Source organism: Lynx canadensis, chromosome B4, assembly GCF_007474595.2.
Source record: "Lynx canadensis isolate LIC74 chromosome B4, mLynCan4.pri.v2, whole genome shotgun sequence".
NCBI classification, from domain to species: Eukaryota; Metazoa; Chordata; class Mammalia; order Carnivora; family Felidae; genus Lynx; species Lynx canadensis.
The window spans coordinates 27,898,667-27,912,814 of NC_044309.1; the positions used below are offsets into that span (position 1 = coordinate 27,898,667).

The 14,148-nt window shown below is 34.9% G+C and overlaps 1 protein-coding gene across 4 annotated transcripts in view; it reads right to left on the reverse strand.

Moving 5' to 3' along the window:
* ZNF438 (zinc finger protein 438) overlaps positions 1–14,148 on the reverse strand; it is a 173,357-nt gene that overhangs the window by 23,692 nt on the left and 135,517 nt on the right. For all 4 annotated transcript variants that reach the window (XM_030321193.2, XM_032593853.1, XM_032593854.1 and 1 more), the window contains one exon: positions 4,268–4,338. In XM_030321193.2, coding sequence (XP_030177053.1) covers positions 4,268–4,307 — 40 coding nt within the window. In that variant the 5' untranslated portion in view covers positions 4,308–4,338. The remainder of the gene's footprint in view (positions 1–4,267; positions 4,339–14,148) is intronic.

Sequence of the window (14,148 nt, forward strand, 5' to 3'; positions counted from 1 at the left end):
TAATGTATATATGAGAAGCCACTACATGCCAAAGTGCTTTCAAGGCTGCCAAAGACAAAAAATTCATCAAGAAGTTTATAAAGTACTAGGAGCTTAAAATAAGATCATTTTTCTAAACTTAAAAGAAATATGAATATTCACTAGTTTCCCCAAGTGTTCCTTGAGTTCTAACATGCTACATTCACTAATACCAGAATGTTTATGTCTGGCTGCACATATGTATTTTTAAGTCTTTATATTTTTTATAATTATTTTAAAAGTATTTTATTAAACTCAGAAAATCCAGGGCTGTTTTTTATTTTCAGATCCAAATCTCAATTCACATGATACACAGTAATGGCTATGACTGCAGTTAAATACTGTACAGATTTTGAAAATTAGTAGGGGTTGACAGTGTGTATTTAACTAACTGTAGTGGTTCCAAAGGGGGTCATTAAGACCCTCTTGCCTAAAGCATCTGCTGTGTTCTCACCCCCCTTTACTAATAGTCTCATTGAATAAAAATAGCACTCACAATTTGAAAATTATCTTTAAACAATGCAAATGTGTTAAGGCAGAGCTGAGAAAAGTGTTAGAAGACCCGTATAAGAAGACCTTTCTACTTGCAGCAGACTTGCCTAGTAAATGGCAAAACTGAATTGTGAAGCTGGCAGATAACTAAGAATTTTGAATGACTCCAGTAAAACTGACCCTCCCTGGGCTTAAATGAAGACTCTTCCCTGTCCAATGAACAGCAGGACTTGTTTTAACTAACTATGTGGAGACTTAAAATTCATCCTGCCTTCTCCAAGGTGCGAACTTCAATCCTTAATTGGCATCACCACAGTGAACTTCTTTATAGTATGTAGCAAACATAAACTGTCCCTGTGAGAGAACCATTTGGCAAAGCTGCACATCTGTGTGAGGTTCCTTATCTGGCAAGTAAGTAAATTCCTGTGAATTTTCAGTCACTGTAAGTGGTTTTGTCTGTCAACAAATTTAAAGTAGAAGTTACCAACAACCGTAGATGGCCTTTTCCTGTTGTTTTTGTGCCTTTTTTTTCAAAGACATGGTTTATTATTTGCTACAATTTGCTATTTTCTAACACAAAATACCTGCCCTTATATTTCTATTATCTTATTGTTGAAAATATCAAACAAAAAACCAGAAAGTTATGGGAAAATCATAAATCTTATCCCCAAATCCTGAAAGTATGAAAAGATAGAAAATTGTAATGAAATAAGTCTAATGAACTTCTATAATACCTTCACACAGAAAGGAATAATGATGACACTAAATTATAATGGAAAAGCTTTTAATACAGTACAAATTATCATTAGAGTAATACTACAATATTAAATCTCTTTATCCAAAATTAGAAAACATTTAAATAGAAGGCACTAGAATTTCTAATTAGTTTCCTCTAGTTTTTTCCCAACTTTAAACCTATATCCTTTGACCCCTAAATTCCACGTGGTTGTCTTCTACACATGTGTTAATGTCCTGCACAAATATCATCCCTTCTGTTGTGTTTCCTGACCAAAATGTCAGCCTCAAAACTTCTGGCCTACCCAAGTATCCCTTCATCCATGTTCTCAAGTATGTCATACTCACTTCCAGTACATCATCTGTCACGTGTTATTCTAGTTAATTATATACATGTCTGCTCTTCTAATAGGATTTTGTGTTTTGTAAAAGCACAGGATGTCTGATTTATTTTGGATCTCTCCGATCTTTAGGATCTGACATAGCTCCTCGTTAAGTATTACACTGGTGATCATTAAAGCTGCTTCCACCACTGAAATAATAGGAGATAGTACGTGATACGTTGGATTTTCTTAAGCCCCACAACTCTGCCGGTAATATTCTACCCTGAACTTCATACATTAGTATGTATATGTGCATGTGTGTTTACAAGTCTGAAATTTAAAAGTATCATACTTTATAGGTAGCCATCCATGGTGTGTTAAATAAAGTACTCAGCATTTAATTAATGACATGTGCCCAACACATTCCTCATGTCACATAATTGATTATACTTGATGACAGAAATAAAAACTAGTATGTTTGATCAGAGAAGAAAAAGAGGGATCATCTAAAAACAGAATTAGAAATATTCTTTATAGATTTACAGTGTGACACAGGGGACAAATAGTGAGTTTTGGATTTTGATAGATCTGGGTTCAAATCTTAGCTCAGTCACTTAACTGACTGGTGATCTTGGTAAAAGTAACCAATCTCCCTGAACCTTTAGATTAAAGATTATACCTAGTTTAGGGTAGGATTAGATAAAACAAAGGATGTAAAGTTGTGGGTAGAGTGACTATTACCCTGGAGGCACTTGATTAATTGAGCTATTTCATTATTCTTTTTTTCTGTTAAATTCTGGGTTGGAGGCTTAAGCATCTTTGGTCCCAGAAAAGACTGACCAAGTACTTACTAGAGCTACTGAACTCCTACCTAGGCTTGAAGGGTCTTATTTTCTGGCCAAGTCCATGGAGGTATAACTATGCTTAGGCAACAGCTCGAGAGGTAGACAAAACAAAACAAACGAAACAAGCCTTGATGAGAAACAAAGTAGGCAGGAGGTGTGCGTGGTGACATGTTTTACTGCCCTGTATCAGCCAGAAACCAAGCAGCTTGTTGCTTAGATATTCACACACAATTACAACCTTTTAGAGATGGAAAAGAATGTCTAGTAATCCTGGATTTACTAACAGGGAAACTGAGGTTTAGGGATAAAATAACCAGTCTGAATTTCCACAGTTGGTTGGCAGCAGATGAGGGAAAGGAGGGCAGCTGTTTTGACATTTGGCCCAGTGTTCTTCCTCATAAGCAGTCACACATCTTGCTGAGATGAAGAAGGTGATACCAACTAGGACACTAAATTTCCAAACCCTTGATCAGCTACCTACCACTGCAGAAATCTTCCAAAGGATATAAACCAGAAAACATTCACAGGAAATGCACACATTTTATTTCTAGTTAGGATTGCTCTCGTCTCTCTCATCCCATGTCCTTTCGTATCTTCATGTTTGTGGACGGATCTTGTGTGAGTTTCAGACTATCTTACCATCCCTTTGGCCAAACGTCTGGATGAGAACTAAGCCAGAAGTCTGCCCCATGTTTACGTCCTTGGGTCACCTTGGATCATGCGTGGCCTTTTACGGCCAGTAGGCACCAGAAGCAGGAGGCAGCCATGTTCATCTCACTGCATCAGCCTCCACACATACAGGGAGACCAGGTATTAAAAACAACGACGAAGAGCCCACTATGTAATTTGGAATATGCTGGGTGATTTATATATATATTTCTCCTTTAATCTCTATATGACCTATAAGGTAGTACTTACTATGTTCACTTTAAAGATTTATAGATGAGAAAGCTGAGGTCAAGTGATGTACCTAAGACATGCAAATCAGTGGTAGACCTGAGTGTCAAAACCAGACTCAGTGCTCTTAACAGTTATGACACTGTCTTTCCTTTGGGTAAAGAGATCAAAGAGTGTCTGCTTCTGTTAAGGGTTCTTTATAGCAAATTCCCTCCATTGGCTAAGTTATTTCTCTTCCATGAAGGAAGCCTAATTTTGTATCATTGAAGACATTATTTTTCTCACAAACATATCAAAACTTCTCTTCTGTGTAGAAGATAGCATGTAGGGGCAGGTGAAAGACTTGAATTCTTCCTAAAGGTTGGAATTTGCCCTTTACAGTGCAAGAAATTTAATTGCTTTTCATTCAGAAAAGACTCTATCTCCACCTATAAACTGCTTTTCTGAAAACTCCAGGAGCTCTTCTTAAAAAAACACGATTTTCTTTTTTATAAATCATATGGGGCTGGGGAATGGTTTTTCGTATGTTTCTTTTGAAATGACTATGGGAAAAAACAAGTCAAATATCCCCTCCCTCTACATATCTGTTGTATGTGCATGTGTATAAGAATATATATATAGTCTTCTAAGACACATGTGATTCAGCTTCACCAAAGCCAGTACTCCATAGTTTCATTTGACATCTACTGGTACCAGCTACGTGCCAGCTAATAGGCTGGGTTCTGAGTTTTGTGTGGGTTGAGATGACCCGCTCTCAAGTTCTCAGTCAAGGATACATGTCCTTTTATACACTTAAGTAATTTAACAAAGGAAATCAACTTTCCTATATAATTAGGATTTTGTTCTTAGTTCCTGGAAATAAATTACCTCTGGTCAGAGGACAGTGGCATTGAATGTATCAATTAAAACTGTTTATAACATACACATGACCATTTTCCTTAGCATGGTTCATCTTACCTTGTTGATCTTTTGGTGGTATTGATAAAAAATTCTGCATTATGATGTTTTTGACTTGAATAACAATGTCCCTAAAAAATAACCAAACACAAATAATAATTAGAAAACAATTCAGATGCCTTGTTCATACACATGAAAAATATAAATTATAAGCTCTTTAAAAATTCTTCCAATTTATAATTGTAAGAGTAATAAGAAATGGACTGAACTATGAAGAAACTAATGCTTTTATTTCCTTCTCATTTTTATACAGACAGGATTTTACTGAATGTACTAGTACGGGCTTAGAGAGGGAAGCAATGACACCACGAGAGAGGAATTATATCAGCATCTCTGCCCAATGAAGGCCAGGGAAATGTGAAAGTTGGCAAAATTAAGATTCCCTGAAAATGCCCTGCCAGATAATTATGTTTCATATACTCTACTTAAGAAGAAATAACTAAAATGTTTAACAATATAGGTAAAGGTAGTATAGTTGCAGTATACTCATTTGATGACATATAATTCAGACACTAAGATACGATTATGAAGATTATGTAGCACAATGGAAGATGCACTGAGTGAACACCCTAAATGACATATACTGTAGGATTACAACTATATAAAAAACAAAGGTATTGCAAAATGCATGGCAGGCAATATGTTAAGATATGTTTTGGCAACGTGTTTGTTGAGGCATTACATTGTTTTTGCCTTTAACTGAGCTATTTTCCAACCTGTCTATAATACAAGATATTTCCAAATAGTCTACAATATATACTCGAACTATTTGAATATAAAAATAAGGCAATTAAATACATTGAAAAAAACATGGGTAAATATCTTATAAGCCATCAAACACAAAAGTGTTTCTAGCATGACACCAAAGACAGAAGCCATGAGGGTAAAGACACGAATTTTTCTATTCAGAATTTTAAATGCTTTTAAATAGAAAATTAGCCAAAATTAAAAGGCATGACATTTGCTATAGCCAAGACTGAGTAACAGAGACCAGATGTGTCCTCCTGCCTGAAACAACCAAAAATATAGACAAAATATACGAAACAGTATTTCAAAACACTGGACACCAGATCACAAAAGACTGATGTCCTGGGAAACAGGAAACAAATGAGACGAGCAATGTTGTAGGAAGGGAGAACCCTGTGGAGAGTCCCAGAGTAATGGGGAAAAAAGCTCTAGAAAGAAAAAGAGAAACAGCAATAAAGAGGGTCTCCATCAAGTATTTGCTCATGTACTGCTCAGCACATGCAAGTGAAGAAACTACCTTTCATCATGAGAAGATCCAAGCTGCTCAACACTCACAGTGGGGCAGGAATATTGCCTATTCCCACCAGCCAGACTGAAAACACCCCTAATTCACAGGACATCAAGTAGAGCACAAAGAAGGGTCTTGCCTTAGTAAAGGGAAATAATTTAATTAAGCCCTACACCAAGCATTTCTCTGGTTTCTTTTGTTTGTTTGAGAGAGAGGGGGGAGAGAGAGAGCTCATGTGTGTGAGCACATGCAGGGGGGGTGGGGACAGAAGGAGAGGGAGAGAGAGGAACCTTAAGCAGGCTCCATGCCTAGTGCTGAGACCCACGTGGAGCCCACCATGGAGCTCAATCTCACGACTGTGAGAACATGACCTGAACTGAAATCAAGAGTTGGATGCTTAACCAACTGAGCCACCCATGCACCCCTCTCTGGTTTCATATAACAAATCTTAAAGCAAGAGTGAAAAGGAACAAGCTATTTCCAAGTGTCTTGACTGTGCATTTAGAACAAAACTCAAGAATATTTACAGACCTACAAAAATATCCATCACGCAACAAGGTAAAATTCATAATATCTAACATCTAATTAAAAATTAAGCATGCAAAGAGGCAGGAAAACATGAGCCATAATGCAGAAAATAATCAAACTGACCCTGAACTGACACAGCTATTAGAATTAGTGGTCAAAGTTCAAACTGTAATTAAGTAATAACTATTTCATATGTTCAAAAAGTTAAATATAGACAGGAAAGATATTAAAAAGACCTACATAAAATTTCCAGAGATGAAAACTATAATATACAAAATGAAAATACACTGGATGGGATTAATAGCACATTAGCCATGTCAAAAAAAAAAAAGTTAGCAAACTTGAAGGCACAGTAATAGAGATTTTCTAAAATGAAACTCAGAAGGTGAGAGTAAAAAAAGAAAAGAGAAGAAAAGGAGAAATGGTTAGCGAGCAACGGGACAACTTCAAGCAGCCTAAATATATCAGTAATTGGAGAGGTGAAAGATGGAAAGACAAAAAAAAAAAAATCATTTTAGAAATAATGGCAGAAAATTTTCCAAATTTGAGTAAAGCTATAAACACACAGATCTAAAAAGCTCAAAAACCTGGAGCACAAAAACCCATGAAAACTATACCAAAGAATATTATGACCAAGTTGCTCAAAAATAGTGGGAAAAAAAAAGTTTTTTAAAGGCATTCCCAACATATCTTACGTATGGAGGACTTCTTGTTGGAAACAATGCAAGTGAGAAGACAGTGGAGCAGCATCTTTAAATACTGTAAGAAAAAAACCCTGTAATCTAGAATTCTATGTTCAGAGACAGTATCTTTAAAAAAATAAAGGAGAAATGAAGGATTTTTTTGTAAATACAAAAGCTGAAAGAATTCATTACAAGTCCACTACACTATAAAAATGCTAAACAATGTCTTTTAGGCAGAAAGAATAAAACACTAGATTAGGGTATGGGTTTATATATAGGAAGGAAAAATACTAGAAATGGGAACTACATGGTAAGCTAAGGCTTTTTTTCCTTAATATTTAAATCTCCTAAAAATATAACTATTTAAATAAAAATAATTAAGAATGCAATGTGGGGTTTATAACGTATGTAAAAATGATATATGGTAACAATATGACCAAAATTGAGAGGGGAGTAATATAAGTATATAATTTTAAGTTTCTTATATTATCAGTGAAGTGGTATAATATCACTGGGAGGTAGATTATGGTAAGTTAAACATATATATTATACACCTGAAAGCAATACCTAAAGTCGCTAAAGAAAGAATTTTAGAGATAAAGCCAACAATACAAAAATGGAATCATAAAAATATTCAGTTTTTCAAGGGAAAATGAAAAAAGAATAAAACGGATGGGAAAAACAAAAAAAAATGAGCAAGATGATAGATTAAAATCTAATCATATCAATAATAATATTAAATACAAATGATCTAAATATCATAATAAAAGATAATGCTTGGATAAATATGCAAGGTTCAACTATATGTTGCTTGTAAGAAAGGCACTTTAAATATGGAGATACAAATAGATTATAATTAAAAGAATGTAAAAAGATATATCATGCTAGTACAAGACAAAAGAAAGGTAGAATGGCTATATTAGTATCAGAAAAAGTAGATTACAGAGCAATGAATGTTAGCAGGCGTAAGGAAGATCATTTCATAATTATAAAAGGTCAACTCATCAAAAAGAGACAATAATCTCAAATGTTTATATCCCAAATAACTGAGCTTCAAAATACATAAAGCAAAAACTGACAGAGCTTCAAGGAGAAATATACAATAATTTATAATCAATAATAAGAGACAGAAAATCACTAAAGATATTAGAGGTCAATTTGACCTAACTGACATTTATAAAATATTTCACCCAACATAACAGAATACACATTGTTTTGAAAGCACATGAAATATTTATCAAGACAGACTATATTCTGGGCCATAAAAACAAGTCTCAATATACTTAAGAGGATTCAAGTCATATAATGTATGTATAATATGCTCTCTGACCACAATGGAATTAAAGTAGAAAGCAAAACAAATAAAGAAAACCCACAAATACTACCTGGAAAATTTCCAAATATTTGTTCATTAAATCACATACTTATAAATAACCTATGAGTTCAAAGAAGAAATCAAAATGAAAATTAGTCTTTTGAACTGAGTGAAATGCAAATACAACATATCAAAAAGCAATACATAGGGAGAAATTGAGACTACTAAGCATCTCTTCGAGTAAATAAAGTAGATCTCAAGTCAATGACCTCAGTTTCTACCTTAAAAACCAGAAAAAACAAATTTAACCCAAAGTGGAAAAAAAGAAGTAAGAGAATGGAGAGGAAAAAAGGAGAGGAAATAAGTGAAATGAACAACAGAAAAATAGATAAAAATAATTAAATAAAAAGCAGATTTTTTTGAGAATATCAATAAATTTGATAAACCTTTAGCTTAATTCATCAGAAGAAAGAAGACACAAATGACCAATATCAGGAATGAGAGGTGACATCACTACAGACACTAATGCTATTAAAAATAGGGATCATTACAAATAACATTTTGGCAATAAATTTGATAATTTAAATAAAATGAACAAATTCCCTGAAAGACACAAACTATCAAAGCTCACTCAAGAAGTGAGCCTTAAAATCATAAGAGACTCTTAAATACAGAGAACAAACAAGGTTGATGGGGTTGGGGTAGGAAGGTGGGTTAAATGGGTGATGGACATTAAGGAGGGCACTTGTTGGGATGAGCACTGGGTGTTATATGTAAGTGATGAGTCATTGGGTTCTACTCCTGTTGCCAAGACTATATTGTATGTTAACTAACTTGAGAATAAAAAATAAATAAATAAAAATAAAAAAAATAAAAAAAAGAAGTGAGACTTATTATATTTTCAAAGAATTGAATTTTTAGTTAAAAATCTTCCCTCAAAGAAAATACCAGTCCCAAATAGTTGCTTTGATGAAATCTACTGAATAAAGAAGCAATAATACCAATTATATACAAATATTCTCAGAAAACTGAAAATGAGGGAATTCTAACAATGTAATTCTATGAGGCCAGTATTATACAGATACTAAAACCAGATAAAAAGCCAATAGAAGGAAAGAAACCTCCAGACCAACATCCCCAATAACATAAAAGCAAAAAGTATAAGCAAAATTTTAGACCAAAGGCACTACAAAAAGAGAAAACTACAGGCCAATATCCCTGATGAACATAGATTCAATAATTCTCAACAAAATACTAGCAAACCAAATTCAACAATACATTAAAAAATTATTCACCACGATCATGTAAGATGTATTCCAGGGATGCAAGGGTCATTCAATATTTGCAAACCAATCAATATAATTCCTCATATTAACAAGACATAGGATAGGGGCGCCTGGGTGGCGCAGTCGGTTAAGTGTCCGACTTCAGCCAGGTCACGATCTCACGGTCCGTGAGTTCGAGCCCCGCGTCGGGCTCTGGGCTGATGGCTCAGAGCCTGGAGCCTGTTTCCGATTCTGTGTCTCCCTCTCTCTCTGCCCCTCCCCCGTTCATGCTCTGTCTCTCTCTGTCCCAAAAATAAATAAATAAACGTGGAAAAAAAAAAATTAAAAAAAAAAAGAAAAAAAAAATTAAAAAAAAAAAAAAACAAGACATAGGATAAAAACCACATTAATATCTCAATAGATGCAGAAAAAGCATTTGACTAAATACCACATCCATTCATGATAAAAAACCCTCAACAAAGTCAATTTAGAGGGAATGTACTTCAACATAACAAAGGCCATATATGAAAAACCCACACCTACACATCATACTCAATGGTGAAAACCTGAGAACTTTTCCACAAAGATCAGGATCAAGACAAGGATGTCCACTCTTAACATGTTTATTCAACATAATACTGGAAGTCCTAGCTGCAGCTGTTAGATAAGAAAAAGAAATAGCAGACATCCAAATTGGTAAGGAATAAGTCAAACTTTCCTTATTTGCAGATGACATAATACGATGTATAGAAAATCCTAAAGACTCCACTATTACAACTAATAAATGAATTCAGGAAAGTTGCAGGATACAAAATCAATATACAGCAATCTGTTGTATTTCTATACACTAATAATGAAGTAGAAGAAAGAGAACTTGAGAAAACAATCTATTTATAATTGCACCAAAAAGAACAAAACACCTAGGAATAAATTTAACCAAGGAGTTGGAAGACCTATAAAACTTACCTGAACACTATAAAACTTAACTGATGAAAGATATTAAAGACAACACAAACAAATGAGAAGATATTCCATGCTCATGAACTGGAAGAATTAATATTACTGAAATCTCCATAATACTCAAAGTAATCACAGATTCAATGCAATCCCTATCAAAATACCAACAGCATTTTTCACACAATTAGAACAAATGATACTAAAGTTGTATGGAACCACAAAATATTCCAAAGAGCCAAAGCAATCTTGAGAAAGAACAAAGGTAGAGACATCACAATTCCAGATTTCAAACTATACTACAAAGCTATGGTAATCAAAACAGTATGGCAGCATCACAAAAACAGACACACAGATCAGCAGAATAGAACAGAGGCCCAGAAAAAACCCCACAATTATATGGTCATTTACTCTATGACAAAGGAGGCAGGAAAATACAATGGGGAAAAGGCTGTTTTTTCAATTAATAATGTTGGAAAAACTGGACAGCTACATGCAAAAGACTGAAACTGGGTCGGGTTCTTACACCATACAAAAAACAAACAAACAAAAAAACCTCAAAATGGATTAAAGACCTAAATGTGAAACCATAAAACTCCTAGAAGAAAACATGGGTAATAATTCTTTGACATCAGCCTTAGCAACATTTTTTTCCTCAGGCAAGGGAAACAAAGGCAAAAATGAACAATTGGGACTACACCAAAATTGTGCTTTTTGCACAGCAAAAGAAACCAACAAAACAAGGCAACCTACTTAACGGGGAGTGATATTCACATGGAGACTCTATGGGGTATTTTTGCAATATGCATCCTAAGCCTTAAAGCTCGGCATTCCTTTTGATTCTGACCTTTCTTCCACTTCAGAAAGTCATCATGATAATGTGCAAAGCTATATTGCCATCCATCTTCATTATCATCATTTTTATTACCTTTTTAGAATTCTTTAGGGTGCCATACACACCAAATGTAAAACCTCTAAGTAAATTAGGATACATTTTTACAATAAAACTATTACAAACAATGCTTCTTAAAATACTAAAAATATGAAAAATGCTTATCATACATTTTTGTATGAAAGGGGTTGGTTGCAGAGAGGTATGGTTCAATATTTCTCCCCCATATATGCACGAGAAAGCTACTAAATATTAAAAGGGGTTATTTCTGAGTGGGGATTAATTGCTATTTACTTTCCTTTTTATGTTTATGGATATCTAAGTTTCCCTAGTGAATAAATAGTATCTTTGCTATCAGAAAAAAAAAGAAAAAAAGAAAAAAAAAGTCTTTATATTATTGCTCTGGAATGCTATATATGGAATGCCATTAAAATAATTTTACCTGTACCCCCAATATTTTGGCAGTTGAAGTCGAAAATTTGCTCAAATGGAGTCTAATGCTTTCCTCTGCCACATAAAGTACTGCTGTCTTTAATTCTATACTTTAATTATAGTAAATGAATAAATTATGTAATAAATATGCCTAATGCTAAGTGAAGAAAACTTATGAATAATCATAATCTTGCATCTTCTGATTCGAAATAAAAGTGCATTACAAAAATGTGCTAGAGGAAAAGTTGCATTAAAAATACACAGGACCTAACAGTATTTTTCAAATACCATACAAGCAAAGTCAATATGCATCTTTACTCCAGGTACCCTGATACAGCACTAGCAGGCAGTGTGTCCTTCACAGTATATATACTCTCTGATAATTAAAACCTAGCTTTTCTTTTTAATATTTTTTTTTACTGCTTATTTATTTGTGTGTGTGTGTGTGTGACAGAGAGAGAGACAGAGACAGAGCGTTGAGCAGGGGAGGGGCAGAGAGAGAGGAAGACACAGAATCCAAAGCAATAAGCTGACTTTTCTTATTTGAATGCCAAAAAATATATTAAGCAGAAAAATCTATCTGAAAGGGAAAAAAATTAATGCAAACAGTGAATGCCATAAATTATAGCATGACTTAATACAATATGCCCTATAAATCACTCACATGATTACTTTTTAGTTAATACGTCATATTTAAAGAGTTGATTAAAAATGAAAATTAGGTGAATTGGTTACTTGAGAAGTGACAGCTTGATGGTTCTGGAAATGGAAATCTCCCATTTATTCCTAGTTGAGGGAACCTAAGGCAGATAGCACCTGGTCTTTGTTATGCTACCTTGTCTTAAAAATAAATTTAGACAAAGAACCTTACAGAAAAAGTAAAAATCATTTACTCCATACTCAACAAGCTTATTAACATTAACGCATGGTGTGAATGTGTGTTTCAGTGCATTCTCCTTTGTGTGTATATGGGCACCAAACAGAGCTGCAATGTGGATGTTCATCTAGATCATTATTTCTAGGGAACTATTTCCCAGAGAATAAACATGTCATACATCACCTGCCTGATACAGTGTCATTCAGATAAATGCCATAATATAATAAATTTGGCCAGGAGAACTTGAAATGTGAAAATATTTTAAAAGGTAATAAAGTCTTGGGTACCTCACCATTGGTAATTATAACAGGCTCCTCTTTGTATGTTAAAATAATGTGATTGGGTAGGTGCTTGCCTCTCAGGCCTTCCTCTACTTCTGATTCCACCGTGACTTTTGATTTTCAAGTACTGGACAGTGACGATCGCACAGGTTTTAGGTTTCAGGCTAGAACCAGAGTTGGTGAATCCACAGATGACAACTTCACCTACCCTGTCTACACTGTAACTCTTCTGCACTGAGTGCTTACTGTATGCTGGTAAGTTAATTCACACATCTCTCTTATCCTCACATGAGCATCAGCAGTTGTCATCTTTCAAGTCAAGAAACTGAGGCTCAAAGAAATTAAGTAACACATGCAACATCATTAGGATGACCCAACTTAATTTCCCCAGGTGTGTCTGATTCCTAAATTCATAGACACGCTCATGCTCTCCTCCATGCAGATTCTCCCTCCCTCTCCACCCTCCCTTCCTTTTTTTCTTCTAAATATGAAATTTATTGTCAAATTCGTTTCCATACAACACCCAGTGCTCATTCCAACAGGTGCCCTCCTCAATACCCATCACCCACCACCCCCCTCTCTCCAACCCCCCATCAACCCTCAGTTTGTTCTGTTTTTAAGAGTCTCTTATGTTTTGGCTCCCTCCCTCTCTAACCTCTTTTTTTTTTTCCTTCCCCTCCCCCATGGTCTTATGTTAAGTTTCTCAGGATCCACATAAGAGTGAAAACATATGGTATCTGTCTTTCTCTGTATGACTTATTTCACTTAGCATAACACTCTCCAGTTCCATCCATGTTGCTACAAAAGGCCAGATTTCATTCTTTCTCATTGCCAATAGTATTCCATTGTGTATATAAACCACAATTTCTGTATCCATTCATCAGTTGATGGACATTTAGGCTCTTTCCGTAATTTGGCTATTGTTGAAAGTGCTGCTATAAACATTGGGGTACAAGTGCCCCTATGCATCAGTACTCCTGTATCCCTTGGGTAAATTCCTAGCAGTGCCATTGCTGGGTCATAGGGTAGATCTATTTTTAATTTTTTGAGGAACCTCCACACTGTTTTCCAGAGCGGCTGCACCAGTTTGCATTCGCACCAACAGTGCAAGAGTGTTCCTGTTTCTCCACATCCTCGCCAGCATCTATAGTCTCATGCCCACACACACACACACACACACACACACACACCACACACAAGGGTTGACCAGGTCAATGGAAATACTACATAGAATGCTCTTGTCCTGGACACTAGAATTGAAGGAAAATCAGTGAAACAAAGAAGAACTTCCTCATGATTAATGACATTCAGCCATGGAACCTATTCCAGAACACGCTACATGACATATTTAAATGTCTGTCACTGAAAAAGTTGAGGAAGAAGCTGACTGATGCTTTTT